The sequence below is a fragment of the Aspergillus oryzae genome, chromosome 7 (assembly GCF_000184455.2).
Source record: "Aspergillus oryzae RIB40 DNA, chromosome 7".
NCBI classification, from domain to species: Eukaryota; Fungi; Ascomycota; class Eurotiomycetes; order Eurotiales; family Aspergillaceae; genus Aspergillus; species Aspergillus oryzae.
Window position 1 is genome coordinate 578,772 of NC_036441.1, and position 17,667 is coordinate 596,438.

General features: G+C 48.6%; 6 protein-coding genes across 6 annotated transcripts; 4 read left to right on the forward strand and 2 right to left on the reverse strand.

The window, feature by feature from the left end:
- On the forward strand, positions 1-584 carry AO090011000227 (uncharacterized protein; the record flags this gene model as incomplete). The annotated part of the gene is made up of 3 exons (XM_023232854.1): positions 1-205; positions 280-451; positions 536-584. The coding sequence occupies 3 exons, from the start codon at positions 1-3 to the stop codon at positions 582-584; spliced, it is 426 nt and encodes a 141-aa protein (XP_023093419.1).
- Positions 585-2,546: 1,962 nt separating this feature from the next.
- AO090011000228 (uncharacterized protein) lies at positions 2,547-3,563 on the forward strand (the record flags this gene model as incomplete). Its single annotated transcript, XM_001825844.3, has 1 exon — positions 2,547-3,563. The coding sequence occupies one exon, from the start codon at positions 2,547-2,549 to the stop codon at positions 3,561-3,563; it is 1,017 nt and encodes a 338-aa protein (XP_001825896.1).
- A 2,867-nt stretch (positions 3,564-6,430) lies between these two features.
- On the forward strand, positions 6,431-8,953 carry AO090011000229 (uncharacterized protein; the record flags this gene model as incomplete). The annotated part of the gene is made up of 3 exons (XM_001825845.1): positions 6,431-6,762; positions 6,808-7,968; positions 8,026-8,953. The coding sequence occupies 3 exons, from the start codon at positions 6,431-6,433 to the stop codon at positions 8,951-8,953; spliced, it is 2,421 nt and encodes an 806-aa protein (XP_001825897.1).
- Positions 8,954-9,877: 924 nt separating this feature from the next.
- On the reverse strand, positions 9,878-11,386 carry AO090011000230 (mannitol dehydrogenase family protein; the record flags this gene model as incomplete). The annotated part of the gene is made up of 1 exon (XM_001825846.3): positions 9,878-11,386. One exon carries the CDS (start codon positions 11,384-11,386, stop codon positions 9,878-9,880), a length of 1,509 nt encoding a protein of 502 aa, XP_001825898.1.
- Positions 11,387-13,245: 1,859 nt separating this feature from the next.
- On the reverse strand, positions 13,246-14,909 carry AO090011000231 (putative amino acid permease; the record flags this gene model as incomplete). The annotated part of the gene is made up of 5 exons (XM_001825847.3): positions 13,246-14,030; positions 14,120-14,489; positions 14,539-14,549; positions 14,599-14,678; positions 14,746-14,909. 5 exons carry the CDS (start codon positions 14,907-14,909, stop codon positions 13,246-13,248), a joined length of 1,410 nt encoding a protein of 469 aa, XP_001825899.3.
- A 784-nt stretch (positions 14,910-15,693) lies between these two features.
- AO090011000232 (uncharacterized protein) lies at positions 15,694-16,620 on the forward strand (the record flags this gene model as incomplete). The annotated part of the gene is made up of 5 exons (XM_023232855.1): positions 15,694-15,882; positions 15,967-16,071; positions 16,098-16,121; positions 16,275-16,369; positions 16,476-16,620. The coding sequence occupies 5 exons, from the start codon at positions 15,694-15,696 to the stop codon at positions 16,618-16,620; spliced, it is 558 nt and encodes a 185-aa protein (XP_023093420.1).
- Positions 16,621-17,667: the final 1,047 nt, after the last annotated feature.

Here is a 17,667-nt window from a genome sequence, read left to right on the forward strand (position 1 = left end):
ATGAATATGAATGAGAGACTGGACGCCATTGAGAGGCACCTTCAGGCCTTAGATCCAAAACTGTGGGGCGCGACGGACACACCTGCTTCCTCTGGACAAGTGAAAGACCTTGAGCGTCGGGTGGAGGAATTAACTGCACGGTTGGAAACGGTGACGGCGCAGACTAGCAGGCCATCGGGCGACATGCTATACCCTATGGACCACAGTAAGTAAAGCTTCTTCTCTTCACGCGGATGTGAGTCTCCGAACCTGATACTGATCAGCCAACTACTTATTTAGCTCGCGTCGGTGTTAGTGAGTATGGGCGTGTGGGCCGCGTCGAGGCCGGAAGAGCTGCTGTAACCCGACGAAAGGGCGGAGGACCGACTCGAATCGCTTTCAAGCAACGTTTTGATCGCGTCCCACACGTCCAGATTACCCCCGAGCGATTCGGAGGCCCCGGCACTGGCAAGTTCGAAAACTTTTGGTTATATCTCTACAATGATGGACATCCCTGTGCTGATCAAGAGGGCTTTAACGTTGGCAATTACATTAGTGTTGGACAAACCGTTGTCTTTAGATGGTTAGCCGTGGAGATAGTTTGAGCCTGCTCGTATTGAAACTGGCCAGCCTATTTTACCACTACTGGAGATGGAAACTGTCGCCGTTGGCCTATGTCTAATTTCCTTCCTATGTTGCCTCTTGAAACCAAAAACAGCTGTGGGCGCGAGCGAGGATACCTACCTGAAAGTCCTTGAATGCTTATCCTCTATCTGTGTGTACACGCCAATATATCCGGGATTCGGTTAGCCGGGCTAACTATAGTCATTGCTCCGATATATTGATCCTCATCACATCTCAACCGGCCGATCCGCCACATATTCATGCTCTCCATCGAGTTCTTTTTGTATAATACTTAGTTATAGGTATTGAACGGGCGAGCCCTTCACACACACACACACACACACACACACACACACACACACACACACACACACACACAGTGCCAAACAGTATATGGCGATTAACATGTAACGTGAGCTTCATCGATGCACATGCCAATGAGGAAAACAATTGTATTCAGATGAACGGATGGGCGGCTCACCCACACTCACCCCCAAAGGGCACCCGGCGAGGTATTGTCTATAAGCTACACGCCGGGAGGTTAGTAGTTTGGTGGGTGCACCAGCGCAGCCCTGTTGTTGTATAATTTTTTTTTTTTTTGTTTAGCTGGTTGAGGTTTAAAAAAAAACTGGTAAAACCTGAGTCAGTCGCATTGCGTGCACCAGAAGCTTATACTCTCCTTATCAAAAGTTTCCGCTAAATACCTGTTTTACACCGAATGTCGATGTTTTTGAATATGAATTTCCGAGGGATATCGGAATAATAGGTTAAGAAATGGTTGTTCATCTAAATTATACAGTATCAGATTGTGAGTAAGTATAATTAAGATAGTATGTTGTTGTAATGAATTATGTCAAGGATATTGGACCAACGCTTCTGTAAGAGAAATAGCCAGGGCCCTATATTTCACAAGACCAAAAGATCACATAAATCTGAAACTACGATTCAGATTTCCCTGGGTCGCACCTATATAGCTTCCTGCCATTACAACTTCGCATGTAAATTTACAAGCCGTAATCCCCCGCTTCGCTCGATGGCTTGATTCTATGGTAGTACTTCGTATGGCTATCATTAAGAATCTTCCTATTATCAAGCAATCTAGATAGATCAGAAAGATCAAGAAATTCAACCAACGTTACCATCCGAGGCAGGTCGGACAGTTCAAGCGATTCAAGCACCTAGGTAGGTCAATAAAAAAATATTAGAGATACAGCGCGCGTATGAGGGGAAAAAAGAATTTGGTCACGTGGAGTGGGGCTACCGTAGAACACAGAACGGGTGTAGAAATCAGTATTCTGGTGGGTCCTGGTGGGTCTAAGCTATATTAGTTGATTCTTTGTCTTATCCAATGGACTTTTAGTATGGTTAATGCTTTGTGAACACTCTTGACTATTCTACTAAATAGTAAATACTTTCTGTTACTGTTGAACACTTCACTTCACTTTTCACTTCTGTCATAAACATTTTTAAATATCCTGTCAAACACTTCTCCACTGGCCTGGTGGATCCTTATCACTTCCCCGGACTGATATTGTTCACTTCCCCAGTCTAATTACCCCAGTAAAAATACTTCCCGTTGAACACTTCTTTGACCACCCTGTTGAACACTTTTTGATCATTCTGTTGAACACTTCTTTACTATCCTGTTGAACACTCTTTAATATCCTGTTGAACACTCTGAAAAAGCCCTTTCATTCTCGGTTAATTATTTTTTTCCCACAATAAAAAAAATTGCCCCTTTTCGCCAATTTTTTCCCCCCTACAGTCTCGACAAAAGGAAGGTATAAAATGTCTTTCTTCTCCCCTTTCCCAGATACATCATACCATCTTTTTCCTTCTCCAGAAAAGCCCATATCTAGGTATCGCCCGTCTACTAGCGATATTGCAACTTACTTCTACTTGTTGTTCCCCCTTTCCTTCTCGTTTTTTACTTGTCGCATAATATGACACCATTTCAGAACCAGCCCGTTCCCGTGCAGCAACAAGGACAAAACCATGTTAATGGCCAACCCAACATGGCTGCACAGTTTCCACATCATGGAAACCGTCCAATGACACAGGTTGATATGACCGCCCTACAGGTACTCAATACATTCTATGCCACACGAGCACAACAGCTAGTGCCTGATACAATGGCCCAGCAGCAGGCTGGAATGGCTGCCCCGCCCAGGCAGGGAGTCAATTCAGCCAACGTCTCTGGGGCACAACAAGCGCCTGGCACGATGGCCCAGCCACCGACTGGGATGGCCGCGCCACACGGGAAGTCAGTTAATCTTATCAATGGCATAGTACAACAACAAGTACCTAGTACAATGGTCCCGCTGCAGGCTGGGATCGCAGGGCCATACGGGCCGCCAGTCTATCCAATCAATGCCGTACCACAACAAGAAGTACATGGTACAATGGTCCCGCTGCAGACTGGGATCGCACCTCAGTATCAGCATGGGACGCATCTTCCACCATCGCAAGGACTACAATTCTCCCCACAACAACATGCCAGGATGGTGCAGATCAAGGAAGAAAGAATGAAAGAAGCACAACTATTAGAACAGAATGTGATGGCAAAGGTCAACCAGAAGGTGGCAGAGGTCAACCAGAAGAACGAAATGCTCCACCAAAAGATCGAAGAGGTCTGCCAGGAGAACAAACAGCTCCGCCAGGGAATGCAGAGCTTTAAAAGACGGACTGAACGAAGAATGTGCAACAGAATTAAGGGAGTTGAAAAACGGGCTGTAGAGAGAATTACCCACGATGTTCAGCAAAAGATCAATCTGTGGCTCCAATCGTCGGAGGCGGTCAGATCCCCAGGGTTGCAGGCCGAGATCAAAGAGCTGACCAGCGCACTGAGCAAGGCTGAGCGACGGATTCAAGACCTTGAAGGATGGGCAGTCCTTGGGAGGAGATTCCTCTATGAAGTATTTTTTTCCGAGCCACAAGGGTATGTCGAGGAAGAGAGCTAACTGGGTGGAATCCCATGTCTCGGCGTATCTGACTTTTGGCTTGGTCAACCATGTATATATCTGCTGAGCAAGCAATAGCCGTGTGAGAGTCGGAGGAGTAACTCTCCTAACTTACAGCGTTGCAAAAAGCCCCCTCCGTTTTTATCTCCTTTTCGATCCAATGTATTCGATCTAGTTGATGCCAATTTCTTCATCAACCAATATTCCTGTCATTCGTGCAAGTTCTCGCCTATCTGTCATAATGTCTAAAAATCAGTAGCAGCCCAAGTTCCGTAAAGGGGTTTCAATTTCTTTTAGGGGGCGAGATTGATGGTCCAGGACTGCTCTAATTGGTCAAAACATCACTGCCTCGAGGCCTTCGACGGTGTTACTGTTTTAGGAAAGGTGGGTGTGTGGTAATCACGTGTCATTCTTAACATCGGTAGGGATAATGTTGGATGAACGCTTTCAGTAACCGAATACTTGCAAATTCGTATAGGAAATCGAAGTGGCCACCGTGGTGGCTTAAACTACCGGAGTTTTACAGTAGGAACATCAGGGGGTAACAGAAACATTTTTGCTTTTGGACCAACGGCATTCGGATCGGGATACCGACTTTAGCAGGGTATATCCTCATGCGGTCCACGGAAGAGGGTTGAAAAGTATCATAAGTTATTGTCATTATTTTCCTTCAGAAGGTGGAATGGAATCAAGTCAAACACTATTCATAGCTTTAAGGAAGAGTACTTTTGGTATAAAAACTAACTTGGGATACCTCTTACTGCCGTCGCGGAGGGTCCAGGACGGGACGATCCGAAGACGAACATCCTCCAGCTCGTGTATCAGTGGCTGTAATGAACGAGGGCCATTAGTGAGGCATGGATCAATCCTGCTCACATCGCGAAATGCTCCGGCGGCACGGAATCTGGTGGGGGCGATATTACTTGCTAAACATCCTCACTTGTGGCCTTCGTACAGTTTGCTTTGAACACCTTATCTCCACTAAAAAGAGCTCAAATGATGGATTCTCATATCGGGGACTGCCAGGTAATATAGATAGTATACCAGCGAATCAGTCAAGCTCCTCGAGCGAGAGAGTTAGCCAATCCGACTACGGAAAGGAGCTACTGTGGTCACAATGCAGCGAGATACCCCACCCTTGGCAATTGAATTAGCCCTCTATAACAAAGCTGCGAGTTGTTACTTACCTTTTTTTTTTTTTTAAAAAAAAAAAAACTGTATTTGTCTTTATACAAAGTATTGCTATCGCTTTACCAGCAGAGCTTGACCAAAATGTCCCTAGAATTCCAGCGTATAGAGAGATCTCGCTTTTTAAAGTTCGTACAGTTCCCACTTTTTCATTACTCGGTCAACAGCTTTGCTAGCTTATACTAACCCAGTGAATCAAACAATCGATAATGTATTGACAGAGCTGTCTGGAAGGATGGAAATAATATACAACAAAAGTACCGTTCTCAACTCTCACTGCTCAAAGCCCGCCCATGTCCTCCACCTTAGCGAGCACCTCGTCACCCAAAAAGAGCAGACCACATCCTGAAACGATGCCCTTCAAGATCGAAACAACTACCCTCCTCTACTAGCGTACATCTTCTCTAACAATTTTCTCTCATATAACCTAGATCAACAATGGCAGGCATTCTTCGAGTGGAAGAATTCACACGCTATCCGCTTAATCCGAGATAAGTTCCGATACTGTGGTCTTCGAAGTCTTCACAATAGGGCATAGCCTTCCAAGGATTGGAATTATAGGGATAATACATAAGAATTATAGCTAGGGTATCAGAGGAGTTACTTCGCTCCTTAGAGAGAGCACTTACCCGAGCCAAATACCAAGGATAGAAATGATTAGAAGATAGACTATGTTCTCGTGCGCTTAGCCCCTTATGATTATGTTTCTCAATTTCGCATCATTTCAGGGTATTGGCGTTCCTCCAGTAAACGAGGGGTAAACTATTCTGCTAGTTTGATGGTCGCTTATAGGCTGAAGATAACCAACAAGAAGATACACTTCGCTTAGATCCTCGACCATGGTGAGCAGCCACTCTGTCCAACTTTCTGAAATGGCGGTGCTAAGTATAGGAACTTGATGATGCAATGACTACAACAAGCATCAAAAGACCGATAAACAGCCTCGGCAAAGCCCAGCGATCAACCTCTGTCTCCAAACTGGCATACTATGCAAGTCTAACCATAGTGAAATACTATCAGACGAAGTACATCATGTATTTCATAGATAAAGCTCATGCTATGGAACAATTACATCTCAACACTTCTTTCATTGAAGCTGTGACTTGATGCCTCCGTTGCTTTGCAGCAGAGATATGTCCCGATACTTCCGTGACCTTTGTTTCTCTTTGCATTTGTCCAGGGACTGTCTCCCCGCAGGGTCTATCAACGTGGGACGCGATAAGCCCCATTCTTGACAACTGAACGGATTCGCTGGAGATAATCGCAACCGGTTCCGATCTCATCTTCATATACAAAGCACGGTCACGCTAAATCTCTACGAGGCCCAACCGTATGGAAAAATATCGCTACGGGCTGAATGTATGGGGTCTTGGATCTATGCTAAGTCATTGTATCCAGTGAGAGCATCTGCATCATTGACATTTCCGCCTGTACCTTCTGGTTTAGGAAAATTCAACAGCGGGCTGACGCGATGCACCTGGCGGGTTATGGTATTAGGAATCGAAGAGTGATGAAAATAGTTGACAAGACAGTCTGATATTGGCTGAGATGATACTCTTTATTAAATTTTAGCTTAGCTAGTTCCGAGCAGGCCGAATGAGACAAGTATAAAGCCATGACCCTGGCACTTAATCTCGTCCGTCTCACAACAGCCAGTGTTTTCTGCGTCGTTGGACAACATGAGGCTAACGATCTCCGCGGCAGTATTGCCTTCGTTGCTTCTTCTCCCCTGCTTCTTAGGAGATGCTCTAGCTCATCCGAGACCTGATCCTAAGACAGCATGGGTGCGTCAAGGTCGGAGAAGGAAGAGTTCCCCGCGGAACCTGCAAGTCCATTCGTCTATGCTCTCGACCTGCGTCGAGAGCAATGCCACTGTGATCAAAGCACCCAAGCATAATGTTTGGGAAGGCATGACGGACGAGGAAACAGCCTCTGTGGTTAAGTGGCTCTTCCAACAACCGACGCTGAACCTGACTGTCACGGAAGGCGCCGGAGAGTGGGATAACACGATGTAAGCGCCAACTTTCGGATCACTCTCGGTGGCTAACAGGACCAGTGCCCTCGTCGAGCTGATGCGCCCCAACAAGACGGATGTTTTAAGCTATCTCGATCACCAAGGCCCAGCACCTAGCCGTTACGCGCATGTTGTCCTTGACAACCGCGCCACGACTGACCCTCATTATGCTGATCTTTTGGTCGGGCCTCTAGCCATCACCAATCAGTCTACCCCTTCTTGGACGCCATTAGAGTATCCTTACACGCGCAAGACTCACGGTCGAGTGCGCAATCTCGACGCTGACTATAGCACCATCTACTCTGAGTGGCTGTATAAGATTAGCGCATCCATTGCAGATATCACCCTGGACCTGTTCAATGGGACTGCATTGGGCTTAGACAACGACACTCTTGATATATGGGGGATTGACCCCCTCTGGCAGGATGACGGCCGGATCATCCGCTGGGACACATTCTGGAACATGCCAACGGATGAGTTCGACACCGGCAGCATCCTACCGCTGGGACTATTCTTCAAATCCGACGTGACTGGGCGTGATCCTTCTCAGTGGAAGCTTGAAGGCTGGCTTTACAACGACATCTTCTATGAAACGACAGAGGCTTTTCGCCATGCATTCTTCTCGACCGGATTTGTCAAGCTAAAGCCCAACACCGAGGGACCATGGGCGCAGACGGACCAACGGGGCCCTATACTTCCACAAGACAAGCAGCAATCGCCTCTCATGGTAGCGCCGTCAGGAGCACGGTACTCTGTGGACCTCGACCGCAAATACGTGACATGGATGGACTTCTCGTTTTACATCAGCTTCTCTCGTGATACCGGCGTATCAGTGTTTGATATCCGCTATAAAGGTCAGCGCGTGCTGTACGAGTTGGGTCTACAAGAGGCACTCGCCCACTATGCGGGCAACGATCCAATCCAATCCAGCGTCGCATATCTGGACTCATACTACGGCTTTGGACCGTACGCCTTTGAGCTAGTCAAAGGCTACGACTGTCCGGTCTATGCAACCTACCTCAACAGCTCCTTCTACGTTTCCGAGACAACACACACGCACATTGACAGTCTCTGTGTGTTTGAGTACGATGCCGACTATCCTATTCAGCGCCACAGCACGTCCGACTACGTCAGCAGTACGAAGAACGTATACCTCACCCTCCGATCCGTGTCCACGATCGGCAACTACGACTATATGACCAGGTGAGTTCCACGCCCCGAAAGACGCATGAAATCACACCCCATTAACCATGCTTCCAGCTACACGTTCCACATGGATGGCACGATTGGCGTCGAAGTCCGCGCCTCCGGCTACATCCAAGCCGCCTACTACGCGCACAACGAAGACTTCGGCTACCGCATCCACGATGCGTTGTCCGGCAGCATGCACGACCACGTCCTCAACTTCAAGGCCGACTTCGACATCCTCGGCGTGAACAACAGCATCGAGCTCACTACGGTGGCCCCGGTCACCCGCACCTTCACCTGGTCCGGCGGCCGCTCGCGCAACACCATGACCCTGGAACGGTCCATCCTATCGTCCGAAGACGAAGGCCGCTTCAACTGGGGCCCCAACGGGGCGACGATGATGCACGTCATCAACCAGGACGCCCGCAACCCGTACGGCGAGTACCGGGGCTACCGCGTGCTGCCGGCGGCCGGGACAGCACACCTGACGGTCCAGGACTCCAGCAACCTGGCGCACGCGGCGCACTGGGCCGAGTACGACATCCAGGTCACGCGGCAGCACGACCACGAGCCGCGCGCCGCGCACGCCTACAACAGCCAGGACATCCACAACCCGCCCGTCAACTTCGCCGAGTTCTTCGACGGCGAGCCGCTCAACCAGACCGATCTGGTCGTGTGGCTGAACCTGGGGATGCACCACGTCCCGCACACGGGCGACCTGCCGAACACGGTGTTCACGACGGCCCGCTCCGGGGTGCAGTTCACGCCGCTGAACTACCTCGCCGGGGACCCGAGCCGGCAGACGGTGAACATGGTGCGAGTGAATTATGCGAATGGGTCGGCGACGGAGGTGAAGACGTTCGGGCAGGCGGAGGAGGTCTGTACGGTACCCATCACCGGGATCGGGGAGGAGCTATGGCGGTATCAGGGGGATGTAGTGGTGCGGAAATTCCCGTATAACCCGAATGATCCGTACTATGAGATGGAGGGGGATGCATGATGCACATGTAGATAGATTTCCTACAGGCCGAATCTGCATCGGCTCCGTGACAAAAACAATTTTTTTAAAAGATTAAAAAAAGATAACCCTAATGGAGATATTTGGAAAAATAAAAAATAAAAATACAAGAGAAGACTATATAAAAGACTAATAATAAAATAGAGTAGCAGAATACCTATTCTAAGTCACGTTATCTAGGGGTCAGGTGACACAAAAGCCTTTGCGGGATTCATCCCGCAGACCCTAGAACCTACTAAGTAGCGCACTAGACAGCCTAAGATCACCGCGTGTGCCTTACACCTATAAATACTAAAAATCTTAAAAATAATAAACTCTAAAATAGTGAAATATCTATGTAGTAAAATTAACAATTAACCAGAGAATAGAATAATAACTAAAGTATAATAGAAGTGGAATATATATATAATAGACAAGTTCCGATGCCGAATTGATAGCTCTTGAGAGAATAATCGAAATGGAGATAGAAAGAAGTAAGCCTAGGGTGTGTAATACCAGTGGCGTATTGGTCAATATCTGATAATTATTGACTGAGTCCGGAGTGTTCGCACCAGAATCGGGAGTCGGAGTCCACCCGATGTCACGAGAACAGGTACAAAGAGGAAGGGATTGCCCCGGTGGAGGCCAGATTCTCAAAGCCCATTCCAGCTCAACGGGTTTGGTTTGTTTGCATGCGACCGACCATTCTAGACACGGTCGCCAATTCAAAGAGCTTCTGCTGCCAAGATTCACCTATAAATAGAATCTGTAATCAAGTAAGAATTAAAAGTTGTATCTATCATTATCTATCTCTATATCGCACTTTTCTTGTAAAACCCTTCCCGTATAACACATACAAAGAAAACGTAAATATCAGAGACCCAGGTATACCGTATATATTAAGCCAAGAGCGCCGTGTAGTGGCGCTTAGTCAATGTACTTGGGAAGCGTCTTCAGGATGCCGTCCCGGGCGATGTCCTCCATCGCTTTGGTGATTTCCTGGAGGAACCTCTTGTCGCCGCGCAAGTCGTCACCGAACAGGCTCTTGATGCTGAGGAGCTCGGCCGGGCTGGTGCCTCCTGCGCGAGCCTTGGCCTGGAGCTCCTCGCGCATCGGGTCGTCGACCTCGAACTTCTTGCCGCTGTCGTCGACGCCGTTAATGTAATGGAACCAGGCAGCCGCAACGAAACACAGGCGGCGGAATGGGCCAGTAACCCAGATCGCCTCAGCAATCGAAGGCATGATAAATTGTGGGATCTTGCCCGAAGCGTTGAGGCAGATGCGGGGCAGTTGGTCCATGATGGTGGGGTTGGAGAAGCGCTCGATGAGCGTCTTGCAATACTCATCAATGTTGACGCCCGGGATCTCGGGCAACAACGGCTTCACCTCGTCCTGCATCATTTGCCACACAAACTTGCTGAACAGTGGGTTCTCCATCACCTCGTGGACATATTTGAAGCCGGCCAGCTGCCCTGGGTAGCCGATGGCCGAGTGGCTGCCGTTGAGCAGGCGCAGCTTGTGCTTCTCGAATTCCTCGACGTCATGGACATTCTTGACCACCTGGGCACCAACCTTCTCGAATGGTGGGCGGCCATCGGAGAACTGATCCTCAATTACCCACTGCATAAAGGGCTCTGTGACGACGGGCCACGAGTCCTCGATGGCAAAGTTGTCTGCGAGTGCCGTTTTATCGGTGGCGGATGTCTGAGGGGTGATACGGTCGACCATGGCGTTGGGGAAGGCGCCCTGTTCGGCAATCCACTTCGCGATCTCGGGGTTGCGCAGGCGCGCAAAGGACTCGAGCATGTGGCGAGTGATGGAACCGTTCTTCTGCATGTTGTCACACGACATGACGGTAAAGGGCTTGAGCCCTTGCTGGTAGCGGCGTGCCAGAGCGGCATAGAGGAAGCCGAACGTGGTGCGCGGGGACTTCTCGTTCGCTGGTTGGAGGTCGAACTGAATGTCAGGGTGCTCACTTTGGAGCTCGTGTGTGTTCTCGTTGTAGTAGTAACCGCTCTCGGTGATAGTGAGCGACACAATGTGGGTATCCGGGTGCGCCATCTTGGCGATGACGGCCTCGCGGTTATCGGGGGCAAAGAGATAGGAATTGATGCTCCCAACAACATGGGCAAAGCTGCCCTTGGCCGAACGCTCAATGACGGTGTAGAGGTGGTCCTGCGACCCTAAGGCGTCGCGCATGGCGGCGTCAAAGGGCTGCAAACCAACACCACAAATCGCGTAGTCAGTCACACCATGCTTCTGCATCAACTGGTCGACATAAACGGCCAAGTGAGCTCTGTGGAAGCCGCCGACGCCGACGTGGACAATTCCCTCCTTCACGTCGCCACCACGCTTGTAGGTTGGGACCTTGACTTGGGTCTCACCTGCCGCCGCAATTTGCGACAGGTTTTTGTTGTTGAGCTTCAGGGGAGCCATTGTGAATGTGTGAAGAGTGAGAGAGAGGAATTGAAAGAAAGACAAGGGCGAGAAGGCGAGAGAGAAAAGGGGGTTTGTTGTTTTTTTTCTGGCTGGGGCGCTGAGTCGACGAGGGTCACCGCCAGTTTTTGACCGCTGGTTGGAACAGATTACATCATGTGGTGGGGAGCTGATCTCACGAGGTTCTCGAATTTTTTTAGCCACTTGATAAAAAAAAATCAAAAGTACAGTGCAATTAGATAAGCATTCCTTTTTTCTTTTTTTATTTCTTGGTTGCCGCTCTCGGTCGCCGTATCACATTTTAAACTCAACGTGCTTAAGGTTTTCATGTTCGAAGTCACCTTTTGTCAATGGAACAAAAAGAAAAACTCTGAGATCCACCCACATAAAACCCTAAAAGAAGTCAGCTGTTGAAAATGAACAAAGATATAGATCTCTGGTATTAAATTCCCATCATACCTGACCCCAATTCAAGCCAAAATTCGGGCAATAAGGGGAAAACACCGACGGCAGGCTGGAATCATCTTGGTTGCGATGATGGCAAAGTATCGGGGACACTCCACAACCCCAGTACCTCCCTGGACCCACGAAGAGGCCGGGGCAACCCACTGAGCCATAGAACATGATCGAAGCCTCCCCCGAATCCTGTCATTGTTGTCAATCACCGTGGGAACTCGTGTGTTTGGACGGACCAAAGTGGGCAGGAGCTGATCGGGCCGAGACCGTATTGGTAGCAAGGAGTGGGTTCCTGGCAATGAACCCACATGACCTGGGTCAGAGGGACGAGCACGGTTGGTATTCCCATGATGGGGGTGGCTCCTGCGACCCTCTTCCCATCGATCCCAATAAATTGCCCAGTATCATATCGGTCTCCCCGAGGGCGACTATTGAAGTATCCCTGAGCATAGTCTCGTGGCTAGTAACTAGTATAGACTGGCTATACACATCATCATCATCACACCGGGATTTCCGACAAGGCTCGCAAGAGGTGGTCTTTCCATTTGCGGCGTCGCGAGTTTCTGGTACGGTTTCAGCATCACAAAGATATGAGGGGGGTTGATGGGATGCTATATACGTATTTGTTAGTGTAAAAATTTCCGATCGGAGATTCCAAGTGAGGTATGACTGCTGATTGATCTCCTAGGAGGTATTAAGAAGGGAAGTTATTTTGTTCTACTATGAGGGGTTCTGTACACAACCCCTCTCACCAGATACCCACGTGACCGTCGGCCGAGGTCTTGTCAGGTGCATTCAATTGCCACGTATTACATCTGCTACCTCCACCGCTTATCCACTGCATATTCCTCATGACTCGCGTGGATGTGACATGTAACCCTGTGTGCATTTTTACCCGATACCCTTTTCTGCAAATTATTGACACCTATCGACGCCCGCATCAAAGTCGGCGAACAACCTTATCGGATGCAGGGGTGGCTTCGATAGCGACATGCATAGGTGTCAGTCGGAAGTCTCTCGTGACCTGAAGCGGTGTGCGTTTGTTATCATTTTGAGCTTGCAAGTCAATTCCATGCTCCAATAAGGTTACGCCAAACATCTCGTTGTCAACCGTGACACACTAGTGCAAAATCATGGACTACTCAATGCCCGATATCGCGTAACCAGCTGCCCATGACGGACTCCTATCTCCAAGAATCTCCTAAAGATCGACAGTATTCATGCTCACTCGTACACTTTGTTTCAGCCAACGGGTGACAACTCGGAGCCATTTCTTTGACGTTGTCATCCAAGATTAAGCTTGCATCGTCGGAAGGAGGCATGTGCGTCAATGCCTCTTTGGCCATGACCAATTGAAGATGGAACTTCCGAGCTCCCTTCAGCCGGTGGCCGAGAAATGTACTTTAATCGGCTGTCACCTTGATCCTGGGGCCGTGCCAGCATTTGTGACCCCTGACAAACCAATCAATAACGGCGAAGAACACCACTGCCAGAAAGACAGGTGCGGCATAGTTCATGTTCGTCGCCGTTACTGGGTAGTTAGGGGGAAACGGGAGGAAGATGACAATGTATATTCCGTACATGATCACGAAAATGTTGAGCGGGATCCCCCATTTTCCCAGTCGGAATGAGCCCCAGCGCACCTCCTGCGGTGCGCGAATGCGCTTGATTAGGAGAAAAATGATGGGAATGAGGTAAGAGATGTACTGGCCCAGAGTTGCGAGAGACAGGAGCGCATTGAAGGCTGTGGTGGAACCGATGTTGATCACGGCAAGAAGCACGATAATGGTTGAGACTAGGAAGAGTGCACGCAAAGGAATCTTGTGCCACGAGGAGATATGTACGAAGTAGCTGGAGAAGGGAAGACCTTCATCGCGCGCAAACGCCCAGGTCAGCCGGGTAACCGATGCCAGCCCATTGAGCAGGGCTACAAACCCCGGCAAGATGAACATCATCAACATCCCCGACGCAGCTGCATTCGACTTGGTGGCCGCGTAGAAGATCTCAAGGAGTGGATAGCCGGTTGGGGTGTTGAGAGCGTCATCCAAGCTGCCCATCGTGTATAAAAGTCCGATGGTAAATCCCAAGGCAACAGTACCATTGATCAGGACACTGTATACCATAGATCGGGGAATTGTCCGACGGGCGTCCTTGACCTCCTCGGCCATGTGCACCACTCCGTCGAAACCTGGTCCAGCACGATAGTCAGTTTTTCTTCTCTTTCCTTTCTGCTATGGGACATCTAGATTTGAGGGAGAAGGTAAAGTTGGACTATACCACTGAATGTATAGACTGCAGTCAAGAGACCAACCGACCAAATGATACCATCATTATGCCAGCCGCTGGCAGAGTTCTCGAAATAGGTCCACACGAACTCCGAAGAGTTGCGAGAGCCCAGGACGATTAAGGTGATGAGGACGGCGGGAAAAAAAACAATATGAATGGTACCACCGATTACTTCCACGGCAGACAGCAGACGCCGACCGTAGATGTTCACGGCTAAAGGGATCAACAAGACCGCCCATATGATCAGAGTGGTGTGCCAGGGTTTGGGGTTATAGCTCGGGTTGTTCTGGACGGCAAGGGCCTTAATTTGGGTTCCGATCAAGAAAGGCGAGGTGGCGGTATTGGCCCACCAGGCAATGATCTGTCATCATGTTAGAGAGCGCTTGGACTAGAGGGCTAGGGTGTCAGACTGTAATCCATCCTGTGTTAAGGTTAGTGAGCACCCATCGACACAGAAACGTCAATCTCACCTTGCATAAAACTCAGGAATCGAGGAGCGAACGGAGCAAGATCGTACGTCCAATGGTACTGAGCTCCAGCCACAGGGGTTCTATTTTGCCAGCGAGTTAGTCAAAACATATTCGTCAACGATCTAGTCAACCCAGCAGTCCACCAACATTGACGCAAGTTCGGCCAGCGAAAGAGCCATCCCCAGCGACCCGAGAATTGCCAAAATCAACCCATATATGAGGGCCACAGGGCCGCCGTTCTCTAAACCCGCAAACATGCTAGCCCCGATCGCTTCCCAGGAGGCCTGCGAAGTTGCGGCAAAAGCCAGCATGGGAAGGAACCCGAGATATCGCTACGATAGATGAGAAAGGCAAATCATGAAATCTATTAATCTTTCTTTTCTTCGATACACATACCTCAAGGCCTTGTTTCCTCTGAGACCTTTGGCTCCGAGAAGGTGAAGGCCTCCGGACGATGTTGCGGGGCAATTTGTGCTCGCCATAGCCGTGGACCATTTCAATCTCATCGTACTCCATTGCTGTTACTGTTGAATAGGGCTTTTAGATGGACTTTCTTCTGAATGAAAAAATCGGGCGGTTGGGGTGTAGTTTTAGGGCTGAGTACGGAGGTGCAGGAATGTTCAGAAAAAACAGATAGAAAAAGGAGAATAGAGAATAGACATTTCCCCTCCTCATGCTTTAGATTGCAATTTAAATAAAAGGACGGAATATAACCATGGATGAATCCCTGTCCAACCTCTAAGCTCTAGTGCCATGTCCGTACGAAGTATCATCGAAGCTCTAGCCAAGGCTACACTATTACCATTACAGGGATTGAGATCCCACCACGGGACGTTGTAACCATATACTTGATAGGACCCTGCCTTAGCTTGCTCCGTCAATCTCTTGCTAGATAATACTCTAGGGCTCCTTCGCTTGACAGCGAGCTAGGGGTTGGGAGCTGATACATGTACAAGACGACATACACACACACACACTCTCTCTCTCTCTCTCTCTCTCTTTTTGATTCAGTCCTTTTCTAACATCTAGAGACCTATCCACACCGTGTTTCCCTCGCTTCCACACTCCCGACCTTGGTTTCTGTTCCGTTCCACGATGCCTATCTCAACTGCTCTCCGCCCCCCGCTTGAGGAGAAAAGTGTGGACAACAATGGACCCCTTGTATCGATTTTTACGTTTATCCCTTTTTCTGTCACACTTATCGTAGTCATCATCAAGACTTGGTCCATGGTATATCTAAAGCGGGTAGTGCTCTCGGTTGATATTCCGATATGGGCCGGCACAGTGCGAGTCTCATTCCATACAACACCGTCTCTGAACAAGAGCAACTGATTCACTTCTCCAAAATTACAGCTAATATTATAATAGATAGTTGCGCTCGTGCAAAGCCTTCTGATACAATTTGCCGTGGATCATGGAATGGGAAGGCATCTTGAAGACCTCTTGAGTACTACGTTCCATACGTACAACAAGGTGAGCCTAGTCCTACTTCTTAAAAGTTCGACTCAAAACTCGCCTTGCGCGTTAGTTAAGTTTTAGAGCTTCACAGATGACATATATTGCGCAAATTCTTTTCTTTTTGGTTCTTACCCTTACTAAAGTATCAACGAGTAATCTGATCAGATCGATCGATCCGACTCAATCCATTCAGAGATACTGCCGCATTACCGAAACAGTTATTGGCGGATGGACAATACTGGCAGTCTTTGGCTACGTGTTCCAATGCCAAACGCCACGTTGGCAATATTTCCCTAGTCACTGCCTTGGAGAGGTGAGTAAAAGTCAAGAAATCGATCCTGGATCTGAACCCTACGCTTAGAACACCTAGGGGGCCATCATGTATCCGATTATGACCATCAATATGTTAATCGATATAGCGCTTGTGGTTCTACCAACAATAATGCTCTGGAATGTCCAAATGCCGTTGCCTCGTCGCCTGAAGATCATCTCAACATTCGCGTCTCGGATTTTGTGAGTCTCCTAAGCACCCAAGCGGCATGTAAGCAGTTGAACTACAACTGACACTGGGTAGGGTCATTGTTGTTGACGGTTTCCAATTACCCTACTTGGAACAATATTTACATTCGACAGATCCCACATGTTGGTCATGGCCTCCCCCAATAGATACCGGTAGCTACACCTTGCTGAAGCGAGCATTTAGGGACAATATTCAGTTTCATCGCTTGCAACCAGTATGGCTTTTCCCTCATAATTGCTCTTCCCAAGTGGGACGTATTTATCCCATTTCGTCTTTTCTCTGCTAATTTCGTATTCTGCCTAGCAGGGTTATGATGAACGCCAACATTATTACGACATGCATCCCCAATCTGTACCGTGTCATGAACAGTCTGGCCCTTAAAATGAACAGAGTACAAATTCCGGAGGAGTTAGAGTTGAGCTCATCTCAGAGGTCCAATTGGGCAGAGCCTGGTTCCCGCGTTGTTTCTCCAATGGGGCCCAGCTCCCAAGCTGGAAAAGGTGTAATCGAGATCCTTCGCTTCCCCCGACAGGCCAGTGAGAGAGAAAGCGGTACAGCTATATAGAGTACGCCTGGTTATGCCTATGGCCATGATGGGGCCGAAAGCACGAAAAGCATCATCTCATCGCATGATACAGTAGGGGAACATTTCAATGAACCAAAAGATGGGGATAATCGCACAAAGATGGTCCCCAGTGCAAAAGCATAACGACAGTTGGTGATTGAGTAAAGTACGCGTGATAATTGAGTGAAGACTATATTATTCCATACTCGTGTTTATAGTCTAGTACAATGAGGATATCTCCTTCATTAATGTCGGTTCGGCTTTTGTATGCTAATGGAAACTCGAAGTGGTTTAGCGTGCTTCTCTATGTAAAAAGTTTAAAATTAGGGGAGAAAAATTGCTGAGCCCCCGATTAGCGTCGTGCTTCGGATTAAATCATGACAACAGCCACTGCTTCTCTCCCATCCAGATTCCAGACTTATTTCCCTCGTATGTCTTGGATTGAAGCCCTAGAAGGTTAGGTAGAATGGCACCATGGGGACTTACCACCTTTGCTCTCATCACTGCAACAATCAGCGTTCTCATC